Raw genomic sequence first — 13132 nt, forward strand, 5'->3', positions numbered from 1 at the left:
CAGGCAGAATACTGTCCAACTTTGTGCCCTGATGTGTGAGGGATGAAATAAAGACCGGGACATTTATGTATCGCTTGGACACAGTGAGCAAATTTAGCTCAGAAAACTTTCCAAATTAATGCCCGTGCACTAAGGTCATTTCCCATTTCCTTCAAAAAACAGAAAGTATTTTTTGAAAGAGCAATTTGTCCCAGAGACTATTCTCAGAAGCTTAAATTAGCCCTTCATGTTTTCCATTCCAGACAAATAACTAAAGGTTTCTTGACATTAAGTCTTTTCAATCAACTGCTCTAGTCTCAATCAATGGACTTTATTCATAAATAAAGTGAGAGTAATAACTAAGAAGCAAAAAGGAACTCATCTGATTTGTTTAGGTCGGGTTTTTGTTATCCTGTGCTCCCTTGTCACATTTCCACTATGCAGGTTCCACTACACAAAATGGGATTTCTAAGAGGCAAATGTATCAGATGTTCACCCATCCAAAAAAATATGGCCTAAAAGATGTCAACTTATCCAGAGCTCTCCTGAACATTCTGCTTCTAGTATCCAAATACAGACTTCTAAATGTTTGCAACATTAAGTTAGATTAGCAGGACAAATAAGGAAAACATATTAGGAAGACATACTTTGGGAAACACTAAAAGGACACAGGCAGAAACTGGAAATCTTAGCAAGATGAAAAACCACTAATGGGGACAAAGAACAAAACCTCATTTGCCTCCCACACACAATGGGAGGCTGCCCGGAGCATGGTACACTCAGCCAAACATTTTTGAACCAAATAATAACAGATTAAGTTGTATTTAAAAATTAACACAGAACAGATTTTCACTCCAATAAATTAGGAAGCTAAAATCAAAGCACATAGAACTGAGTGCTGGTAAAAGTAGCATCTGTCACAAAATGCACAGAGCACCACTGAAAAACACTGGAGTGATCCAGGCTACTGGGGGCTGTCTCTAAATGCTGTTCAGAACATGACCAGCACTTACAAAAGGATAACCCCATCTTATGAGACTTAGAAGTAGGCAACCTTCATAACATGGCCTATCCAAACTCCATTTTTCAATTTATTTCGTGGAAAAACTTTAAGCTTATGAGTGAGTGTGGTGGTTTCACCCTGACTGGGTGCCAGGTAGCCACTAAAGGCACGCTATCGCTCCCCTCCACAGCTGAACAGGGAATAGAAAACACGGCCTCAGCCAGCAGCATCCTGGAGCAGGCTGTGTCCACGTCCCTGCTGGACATGGGGAAAGCTTCTGGCAGCTTCTCACAGAAGCCACACCTGCAGTCCCCCCACCCCTCCTCCCTAACAAAACCCAATACACTCCACTCCTCACCACTGGGAATCACATGCTTAAGAATTATCATTAAAATCCACACTTAGCACACAAAATCAAAATAACATCACATCACCAAATGGAAGTGGAAAACATGCTAAATTCATTCCCTTGCCCCTTCACCACAATTACAACTAAAATTTTCCACCATTATTGCATTCTCTGACATTGTTCAGCCCATGTTTGTACCACTGCCTCTCTCAATTACTATCTTTATCTCAAATTCCTTCATGTTCTGAGGTTTCATCAAATTAGAACTGCACATATTGGTAAATGAAGTGACTGCTTAAAGCCCTTGAAGGTACAGTATTAGGTAACTGTAATACTATGGATCTACTTTTAGTATTTCCCAAGACACTCTAAAATAAGTTCACAAAAATAATCATTAAATTCATTTAAAAAAAATTCAACTTAACGTGATGATTAGGTGAACATTTTGCATACTAGGGAAAACCAACAGCTGTCCAAGACATGAAACACAGGAAAAGCAGACTTACATTTGTGTTGCAGAGTTTATATTGCTTGTAGGCACCGATGCACACGATGGCTGCAGCCCTCTGGGGCTGGGGCTGTCCCTGCAGGGCCTGAGGGCCGGAGTCACTGCCATGGAACAGACTCTGAGCCACGGGGAACGAAGGTGACTGATAAACCGAGGGCCCCAGGACTTGGTGTCCTGCCTGAGGCCCACTGGGCTCTTGGTAAAGATTGCCGTGCTGCAGTGAAGGAGCAGCTGCCTGGCTGTAGGAGCTCATGAGACTCGGACTCTGCTGGAACAGGTGGCTCCTCGACGACTGTCGCTGCCTCCGCAGCTTCTGAGGCTGCTGACCGGTATCAGTTTGTAAAGGTAAAATGTATGGCACCTTTCCATACCCATACTTTCCTGGACCAATAGGATTTCTGTTTCTGCTTCTAAAAACAACGACAAAGAGAGAAAAGAGCTACTGAATCCATAAGCAAAGGAGCAGTTAAGTATTTACATGACTTGCAATAAATATGAACAAGATGTAGTCTAGCTTGATGAATTAGGAATCTCAGACAGCCTTGATCCTAACACTGCAGTCTGACGAGTCAGTTGGCAAAAAACATTTCTTTCAGTTCAGAGCAATGAGTGAATACAGCTCTTTTGGGTGACACAACAAAAATCATTTTCTTTCTGTACATAAAATACATTTACGTTTTTAACATAGATGCAAAACAGACTTGAACGCCAATGAAAATCAGAGATTATGAATTGTCAGACTTCTTTTCTAGAAACAGAAATGTTACAGATGTCAGCCATCAGATCAAAGAGATCTTTCTTTGGGTTTGTTTTCTTCCCAAGTCTTATATTCTCCCAGGACTCTTGATAGCTGGGAACCCTGGAAGTCATTTACCTCCTATTCCAGCCTGATGGCCAAGTGGGGCTTCAATCAATCTTCCTGGCTCAAGATGTGTGAATGAGAGTGCTGATTTGCCCTGGCAGATAAGCAACCAGCACTCTTGAACTGTTTATCCCTGTTAATCTGCTCTGTGACCATGACAGTCATTGCTGAGGGAAGCTTTTGGTAGTTACAGCAGAGAGTACTATTATGGTTTTTGGCATTAAGAGAGGGAAAGAAAAGCTTCCCATAACCATACAAGAGAGGAAAAAAAGAGAACCCCTAAGCCTTATGCTTACTTAGTCAGACCTAAATGAGAGTGAGAGTACACAGCATTAGTTCTTCTGTTGCTCCCTAGGCTGAAGAGCAAGAGAGAATAAGAGGAAAACAAGAATTCAACAATATTTGCAGTCAGCTGGGACAAAAACAGAGGAAAAATTCCACCAAGAATTAGATGGAGTTACTATCTAAAGATAAATTACTGCTAACAGAAAAATATATGTAGAAAAGCATTATGTAATTCACGTCAGACCACAGCCAGCAGACATCTCTGATCTCTTGTGTTCATCTCAAGCAGAGGCATAACAACTGTACAGTGCAGATCTGACAATCTCCTTTCTTTGGGCATAATTCTTCTAAACACATACACCTCTTTGATTGCTCAGACAAATCTCCTTAGCACTCTGATAACAAAAATCATGGGCCCCTTTAAATTTAGACCAACCTAAATATATTCTTAATTTCAAAAAAATATATTTGCCCAGACAAGTAAGAAAATCACATTTTATGCTATAAAGGTATTAAGGTATTTATGCTATTAAGGTAAGGGTTGTAGCAAACATGATGATGATGATGATGATGCAGCATTCTTACTGTTGTAACTTTTACCAGTTTCTCTCAGGCTGAGAATATGTCAGCTGTGAACAGTAGAACTGGTCCCCCTTAGCACATTTGCAGGGTCAAAAAGGAATTTGGTTGTCGAAGCTTTTTCTAATTTTAGCCATAAGCAAACGTGTGCCTTGGCAAATCAATGCATTATCGCTGCCTCACAGACTTTATGCTAAGAACAATGCTTTGAACCTCAAGTGGTCTTCAAGACTGAAGCACTTTCAGAGCTGGTGGGCTGATTATTTATATTTAATATAAACCCTCTTTGAACTAAGGATATACAGTGTCTTTAAAATACACAGGTAAGATTACAAATTTCCTGGGCCTCCACCTTTTCTCTAAAGTGCTCTTTACACATCCTCTCTCCAACATACCTTATTCATTTTTTCCCCTTTTTCCATCACTTCCTCTCACATTTCTCTCACTGCCTCTAAATGGAGGTTCCCTGGCTCACTTCCAGCTGAAGCATAACTTGTTTTCTCTCTCTTCTGATGTCAGGCAGAATAAAGAATGTATTTCCATGAGCTTTTCAGCATTTCATTTATCTTATCTCCTAGTATCAAAGTACTTCTCTTGTAAATGTAAAACTGCAAGGGTGAACATTATCAAAACCACTCATTTATGACAACAAGGAAGACTTGTTGTACAACTGCTGGAAAGTTTCCTTAGAATGAATGAACCCAAAGAAACTTCTGATTTCTCACATTTTCAATTCACAACATTTCACTGTTGCTGAAGAAATAATGTAATGTTTTGGAAAGGTAACAACCTTCAGCCACTACTTTCACCAGGGATAAGGAGAAAAAAACTACAAAGAAATTATAGATTTTTTTTTATGCAAGATTTTCTCTCGTCAATTCACCAAAATAATTCCACAAGCAGAGGGAGATGGTTTTGTTCTCTGTACTCCGAGTCACAACAACCACACTAATGAAAGACAACAGAATATCATCACAGATCCTCAGATAGAGTAAAAACAACACCTAGACCTTTATTTTAATTTTGTGTAGCATTTATTCAAGTTTAAAGCTTTTTTTCAAAATCTTCAGAGGCTTCCTTTACCAGGAGTCCTGGAATGAACACTCAAGTCCTCTAACATGCTAAGGAAAGCCCTGTCCTCAGTGAGCCTTGTCCTGCTGCATTTCTGGGTGCCCAGGGCTAGGTATTCTCCAGGTTCCTGCTGTTATCCTCACTTGGGAATTCAGCAGCTGCCTACACTCTATTCTCTGAAGTGTTGCTGGCTGTGGTTGTGCTCTATCAGCACAGCAACCAGCCCAGAGCTAGCACCTGCTCAAGCTGAACTTAGCACTGATCTATCGGCAGAAACAGAGGTTTTATGTGCAAGATGAAAGTGGAAGAAAAGACAGAAGACAGGTTACAAATCTGATTTACAGCATTATTTCCCAAAAAAATATTTCACATTATTTACCACCACAAAAGTCTTTTGAATTATACTCATTTGTGCTTTGGCATGCTGTTATTCATTTCCATTTCAATATGGCTCCAAAACTGCAGTTCTTTGATTTCAGCTAGAAAATTAGTTCTAAAGGAGCCGAATCCCCTTAGATCCCTATCAAAGCTCTTTGGCTTGAATTTAAGCCCTTCTACTCATCATGGTTTTAACAGAACTGCTTTTTAGTAGGCAAAATCCTCTATAACTGAAACTATTACATACATTCTAACTTAGTTAAATCTATTGCTGTGGATAAGTAAACCAACATTTAACCTAATAGTTGAGGTCATAGCAAATTATCTGTTTTGCAGCACTACATTACTGTAATTCATTGACAGATTTTAAAGGACACTACCCGTCTACTTACAGTTCAAGTATTTAGTTCAGAGCTGCCTTGATTCTTTTTCTGAAGAATTGAAAGGGACTATTATTAACTATTCCTGTCAGCAATGAAGCTGTTGAAATATTACTCCAATATTTAAAACGTAATTAAGAAAAAAAAAAAAAGAAGATGGAAAAGTCCTTGGAGACACAAGATGTTAAATCAGAAAAAAACTGGTGCTAATGCTGCAAATTTCTGTTAGCATGATTGCTATGGGCATATATTTTTTAATGTACTTTTTTTTTTAACCACTCCTAGATAATATTATTAAAATAATTTCAGACCAGCATTTTTAATCCATGGCATTTCCTCCATAATTCAAAACTATGAACAATGGCCTACAATTATCCAAGTCAATCATTTACTTTCCAGCCCTCCTACTGCTTTTAATTTTCTTTCATGCTTTATATATTATTAGGCACACAGTTAACAAGGTGTACTTTAAAAAGATTCCAGCATAAATTTTTTCCCCCTTTAGTCACCAAAAAAACTGTCTTATACTGTTTGTAACTTTTGGTGAGTTTACACCTCACAGTATTTTAGCATTCTTCAACAGGAATAATTTTTAACAAAAATGACTGATATACTGGAACTGGGAGCAGGTTTCCATCTGCTCAAGGAGAGCTCCCACCAGTCAGGTTGATTCCCACCAAAAGCCACCATGTATTGCTTCTGCCACTGCACCACAGCCTGTGCTGCTCTGCATTCCACATGCTCACTTTTCACTGGCTCTAAATCAGTCTGGAGAAAATCACCTAAACATGAGTGAAAGAAGGGAGCCCTTTGACTGTTCTGTGTTACAAAATGCGTGCATGTCTGCTCACTGATCTAGAAACTGGCCTTACAGCAGGTACTTCTGGGAAATGTTTGGTCACAAGAGCTCAGGCAGCCCTTCTGAGAAAGCATCACACACTGCAAAGTGGGGCCAGCAGCTCCGACTGTGCCACACTCCAGCACGTTGTTCCCTTCTCCAGCTCTGACTGTGCCACACTCCAGCACGTTGTTCCCTTCTCCAACTCTGACTGTGCCACACTCCAGCACGTTGTTCCCTTCTCCAGCTCTGACTGTGCCACACTCCAGCACGTTGTTCCCTTCTCCAACTCTGACTGTGCCACACTCCAGCACGTTGTTCCCTTCTCCAACTCTGACTGTGCCACACTCCAGCACGTTGTTCCCTTCTCCAACTCTGACTGTGCCACACTCCAGCATGTTGTTCCCTTCTCCAACTCTGACTGTGCCACACTCCAGCACGTTGTTCCCTTCTCCAACTCTGACTGTGCCACACTCCAGCACGTTGTTCCCTTCTCCAGCTCTGACTGTGCCACACTCCAGCACGTTGTTCCCCTCTCCAGCACACTGCAGGCTGTTCATCAGGGCAGGCTGTCCCTGCATCTCACAGACTGGCATTTTCAGTAACTAAAGCAAGGAAACCAACTGCCTTTAGTGGTAACTTTGGTAACCACACCATGATTTGTGGATATGCACTGCTTCCCATGTATCACACATACATAAGAGTATTAAAATTATTGTGAGCGTATTTGTCCTGAAGCATTCAACTGCTAGAATTCACATAGTAACCAACAATGTAACCAACAATGCCTACAAAGCATTTCTTCTGAAGAAAATTGACTATACACATTATACCACAAACAATCTCATTTCTCTATCATATTGGGGAAAAAGATATTTACACTTTTCTGAGACAGTAGAATTAATGAATAAGGTCACTATATAAACTGTCTTTTGGGAATGGGCTTAATTTATAGGAGGTGGACTATCTTAAATGAAATTTTCCATCCTCAGAGATCACCACTGATACCTCAGTTCAGCATAGCTGCAATATGCCCAGGACAATAACTTAGTATCTTTGCTTTTACTGATCTCTCAGCAAGTGCTGTATAACCTCATTTATGTGACTTTCAACGCTGAAATAGGATTCCAAAATTCAAACCCAAATACTTCAATCCTCTTTTTCAGTAACACCTCTGACCCCAGGCAGTTCTCAGCTTCAAGATTTGATTGAATAATGCAACCATGCAGTTGGCAGGTAAACCAGCAGAAATTCAATGCAAGTAACCTCATAACTGCTGAGATGTCTTACAAATGATACGGGAGGTTTGGTTGTTTCTAGCCCTCACTGATGGGGCAATAATTCAGTGGTACCTGACTAAACAGCAGCAGTGTTCTCACTTCCATTCCTTCAGTGAGCCCAGCTCAGGAAGAGTTGAAATGTTCAGTAGTAAGGATAAGAAAGCTTAGGTGGTTTGCAATTATAGTATTGTGTTAGGGGGTTATTTCTGATAATCCCACTCAAAACATGCTTGCAGTAGCATAATAAAAATTGATATTAATTTGGTAATAATAAGTGAGACCTAGAGCATGTTATGGGGATTAAAACCCAGATGAGAGGTGTGACAGCAAAAAGTCAACCTGAGGCTTCAGCCATCCCAGCTAGCTACTCATTTTGTGAGGAAATATCCCTTTTGATCATTATTGGTATTAGATCCTGTCCAGAATTTTATTCAGAAGGAAAGTAAACATCTTTCTTATATGGCTTTAAATCCCCCAAGTGCAACCAAGACGAATTCTTTGATTATCACTGCTATTAGATCTTTCTGGAAAATTTATCCGTAGAAAGGGATCCAATCCTTCTCTATCTTCCTTCTGTACACACACCAACCCACAATAAGCTTTTATAACCACAGTGGGCTTGGGGTAAAAGCCATCGCATTTTCATTCTGTGAGAGAAAAAATGAAAGCAGCTAAGTACTTGAGCTGGGTTTCGTTCCAGATAGTAAGAAAAGCAAACACCCATGCCTATAAATATAAAGCCTCACAACTTGAGAAAATAATACCTTCTTGAACCTGAAGGTCCAGCAATTACACATTTTACACCTCTAGGAACTGGAACTGACTAGAATAAGCCACAGAAATTGCATCACAACACGTGGCTACTGGCTAAGGAAATAACAGAATTTCCTTTTAAAAGTTAACTGTAGACCTGTCAGAGTGACCTACGTTTGCCTGCTCAAAGCATCTGTGAGAGGGGGCCAAAGAAATACTTTCAGAAAGGAAATTCTGGTTTGACATTAAATGATGCACTCTTCCTTTCCACTGCTCAAAGGCCTAGAAATGCAAACTGACCCTATACAGGGTACAGAGCAGCACAGCAGACTTGCACATCAGCTGCTGGCAGCAGAATAAAGACCCAGAGCCACAGCCATGTGAGAAGTTGATGATTTTTGGATTATTTCCTCAGAGTAAATTTTTTCCTCTCACTCCTCTTCCAAATACACAAGAAATGCTTTAGGGAAGTCCTTTCTTAATTACATACTTCTTTAACCTGCACTATTTGTGTAAGAATGCTTTAGTTATTTCATTATTCTGGTGATAATTCTAGGGGTTTTTCTTTCTGCTCCTATGACCCCAGACACAAATTACATATTGTGTTCACACAAGTGGACACTGAGGTTTGCTGCTCCACCACCAAAGCCTACATGAAGAGAAAGTGAAGGTGGCAGCTGTAAACATCCTACACTCAGCACATCAGTGAGAAATTGTGGTTCTGTCTTCCCCATCATCAAAACAGAGAATTGGAAATGCAACATTTAAGAAGTACTAAAACCTAGTCCATGAATAATATTTCCTTTCAAGATGTGTTTTCTCTCTTAAAGCATGTTCTCTTTCTGCACGGCCTTATAAATTTTCCGTATGTGCCTCTCTATAAAGATGTCTAAATGCTTTAATATTTTTTCACTATCTCCTTTTCCCAGTTTGTTTGTAGTGTGTGGCGTGCTCCATGCACTTTAGTTAGGTAAAAAATAACAAACCAGGCCTGTGCTCCAGGGAACTTAGCTCTTCAAAGCTGGGGAGAGCTCCCTGCCTCTGCCCATGGACAACCCAGAGAACCATCAGCTTTCTTTTATACTTGTTCCAGTGACTGACTGTAATTAACACATTTCAGTCATGCAAGAACTCTTCTTACTGCACTGAGTTAAACAGGGGAGCACTGGAATTTTTTAAACCAGGCTTCTAATTGTAGGTACCTCAAACCTCGCTCTCCGTGAACTTGTCATGCAGTCCTGGTTCCTAATGCCTAACTAAACTGAGTCTCAAAAGCTGAAAATGTGAATACCCTCTTCAAAGACTAGGTATAGAAAATTTTATGATATCCAAATTCTATTTTGGATTTTGCTAAAAATCACTAATCAGTTCCTTGTCACCTGCTTGGAAGCAGGCAGACAACTTTTCCACTTGCTGGTAAATGATATAAACACACTGGGCTGCTGCACAGGACTGCTATTGCTGTCCTAAAACTCTTTGCCTTGGCAGCCATCCAATTTCATTCTACCATGTTATCGATGTGAGCTTATCTCAGTCACAGATTTCCATTTCTCTCTTATTGTTTTATGGAAATCTGCTAAAATTACAGCCTTTACATAAAGTCCAATACAGTAAATAGAAATACCCCAAAATGTTTCCACTGACTGTACAAACTGTGAAAACATAAGTGTTATTTAACAGCCTGACATGAATTTTCAATATCATCCTTTTAGTGAACACTAAACACAGTTCTACAGTATAAAAATCATGTGTAGAGTAACTCAAGTTTTGAAATCCATTTTCCCTATACCTGACAGGAACAGTACTCTCCTTTGTAAAGAAAGTTTTCACTGTGGATTTTGTAAATCAAGGAAAACTATTAGGTTTGTCATTCAAATAACTCCATTTTCAAATAACATTTTTTGTTCTCATTCTGTTTTTACAGTCACCACCAAGGAATCTGAAAGTTATGCAATACAACAGGCTTTAAAGCCACCAGGGACCTCCTAACACAAGATGGAAATAACTTATTATGCAAGTAAGATTAAAACCCTGACCTTGAATCCAGTCTTTTGCCAAGGGGCAGACTGTGTGGGGGTAGAAAATCAACTGTGGTACAGAAGCTTGTACTGTGCTTAGGAAAGCACGAGAATTTTCAAAAGAAAACGCCTCCATCATACAGGAAAGTGAGCATTTTAGTATTTCATATGACAAGGCATTTCTTAGGCAATAACACGGCTTCAGTTCTGTACACAGTGAGTATCATTTTCTGCTCACCATCATCTCATGTCCCAGCCAATCCTGGATTGTTCCAAACCATTGCAGTGTGTGCTGGCCTGCAGAGGCCACCAGAGCAGCAAGGGACAGCTGGTGGGGATGGGAGGCCAGCAGAGGCAGTGAGGCTGCCGCAGAGCCGGGATTCCCCTGGACACAGAGGTGCCAAGGGCTACAGCAAAGAGCCTTTGGATGACTTTGTGCTGACCGTTCAAGGCCAGGCTCCCAGCATCAGCAATAACCCAGCCATGCACCACAACTGGGGCTGTCACACTGCACAGCCCAGAACAGAAGTGAGTTAGAGCTAATTATTAAGTAGGAAAACACAAAAAAAAACATGACTTTGGCCTCAATGTTTTGCCTCAATGCCAAAATGACTTTTGCCACTAATGTTAGCGCTACTAATCCTGTCTCTAGCACTCCCTGAGTTTCTGTAAGACCATCAGTGCCAAACTGAATTTATACTCAACAGGTCTAGGCTCTCATTTCCATGGGTTTGACAGAAAGGCAAAGCAGTGACAAAGGAAATTTGCAACACCTGAGAAGATCAACATCTGAACAGCTGGTCCCAATTTTTGAGACTCATGCTTCACTGAGACAGGCAGGAGCTTAACAGGTTAAATCTATGTTAAAGTATTGTTTTATGTGTACAAAGCTTCTTGCAGGGCTTGAGAATGTCTTTATCAGCAGCAACAGAGTTCTACTGTCTTATTCCAGTCAGGCTGGAATACTGCCTCAAGATAATTCTTTCTTATGTTGTTAAGGACAGCAAAATATCTTTAAAAAGGGAATTACAATTGACTGTTTCACTAGGAATCTTAAAGAGGCAGATGGTATGAAGGAAGGTTTATTTGGTTATGCATGTGGTGGGGACTGGGGTGTTTTCTGTTTTGTTTGGGTTTTTTTTGTCAGCTCCCCCAAAAAACTTCTCTTCATGCATCTCCCAGAAGGGAACCGAGAGGGAAAGAACCGGAGAGCTGCTGCAATACATATTCAGAGGAAAGACAGAGAGAACAGACATTCAAGGAGTGGTCCATTCCAGGGAATCTCCATGCCTCTTCTGTTCAGTCTCCAAACTGGAAACACATCCATTTTCCTTTCACATATATATATATATATAAAAAATCTGATACATTGGTATCTAAGTGGAAAATTAATTGGAATTACTTGTAACAGCACAGCTCCACCCAGCCTTAAGGACTGTTACTAGGAAATTAATAAAAACATATACAGTGTTTAAAATATTCTATATATTAAAGAACCACATTTTTAAATTCTCTTCAAACAGGAAATTTTGCTAAAAGAGGTGGTAGGAAGAAAAAAAAGAAAAAAGAGAAAACAAAAAGGCAATAAATAGAAATATGAAATAAAACTAGAGTCTTGAGTAGAAATAAAGCCAACAGTTGACCATCCTTCATGAAAAAAGTTAATTTTTTTTCAACCAATTAATATCAAGACTGGCTGCTGAAGTTAAGAATACAATTATAGAACAGTTATTTGTCCTGATATTTAATGGAAATGTCAAATGAAAGTGCAGCAGAAAAGGAGAAGTCTCACAATAAATCATAAATCTTAAAGGGAAGCGAGATAATCCGCTTAGCACAATTGTAGAATTGCATCTGCCCTTGGACAAGTTGTAAGCAGTCCAGGGAGGGCAGGCTTCCCCAGAAGGCGCTAGCACTGCAGAAGCCAGTCTCGGTCTCTATAGCTTTGCTGTGGAAGCGCTGAGCAGCGCTGCCATTGCGGAGGGAGGGGCAGGAGCAGGTTCGTACCTCTTGTCCGGCTTGGGGCCGTGCCGGGGCCCCTGCGAGTGGCGGCTGCCCCTGGGGGCCGCCCGGCCGCCCTGGCTGCTGTTCCTCAGCCCGGCCCACGGCTGCTGCTCCCTCCTGTGCAGCGGCACGGACGTGCGGATGGCAGACACGACGTGGCCGGGGTAGGCAGACAGCGAGTCCTCGTGGTGGTTGCTCTGGGGAGCCAGAGGCCGCTCGGAGGCCGGGAAGTGGCGGCCCGGGCGGCGGTAGCCCCGCTCCCGGTAATAGGCGGGGAGGCAGGGCCGCGTCTGCTCCATCACCCCCCCGCTGCAGCTCCGAGAGCAGGCGGACCACGGGCCCCAGCTGCCCCACAGCCCCGGCACTCCCGCACTGCTGTCCTCAGCCGCATCGCCTTGCTCTTCTATCCTCTGCGGAACCTGCAGACACAACGCACACACTTAGGAATCAGAATTCACACTGCAGCGAGAGGGGAGCACGAATACCTCGGGGTTCAGCCACTCACGAGTGAAATGGAATGACACAGCATTGTTTCATCCTCTGCCTGTCAGAGGACTGCCAGTATGGGAGGACGTCTCCTACAGCCATCAACCATTCAGACAGAAAGTTTGCGTTTGGTTCTTCTGGGTTTTGGGGGTTTTGTGGTGGTTTTATTGTTTGGTTGTGGTTTTTGGGTTGGGTTAGGTTTTGGGTTTTCTTTTGGACTATCTGGATAGAAATAGATTTTCTTTGTTCTCAGCAATGGAAAAATTGCATGATGCAAAGCTTGGAAATGTGTTTTAATATTACCAAAAGCAGGAAATAAGGTCATTTTTGGTAATGAAATTGAGTTAACAGACACTCAC

At 41.3% G+C, this 13132-nt stretch overlaps 1 protein-coding gene across 2 annotated transcripts in view; it reads right to left on the minus strand.

Moving 5' to 3' along the window:
* The window catches only part of THSD4 (thrombospondin type 1 domain containing 4), a 248947-nt gene that overhangs the window by 186024 nt on the left and 49791 nt on the right, over window positions 1-13132 (minus strand). For both annotated transcript variants that reach the window (XM_023934118.2, XM_086848971.1), the window contains exons 4-5: window positions 12291-12706; window positions 1838-2249 (exon numbers count right to left, since the gene is read on the minus strand). In XM_023934118.2, coding sequence (XP_023789886.1) covers window positions 1838-2249; window positions 12291-12706 — 828 coding nt within the window. The remainder of the gene's footprint in view (window positions 1-1837; window positions 2250-12290; window positions 12707-13132) is intronic.

Source organism: Cyanistes caeruleus, chromosome 13 (genome assembly GCF_971803275.1).
Source record: "Cyanistes caeruleus chromosome 13, bCyaCae1.hap1.1, whole genome shotgun sequence".
Lineage (NCBI taxonomy): Eukaryota > Metazoa > Chordata > Aves > Passeriformes > Paridae > Cyanistes > Cyanistes caeruleus.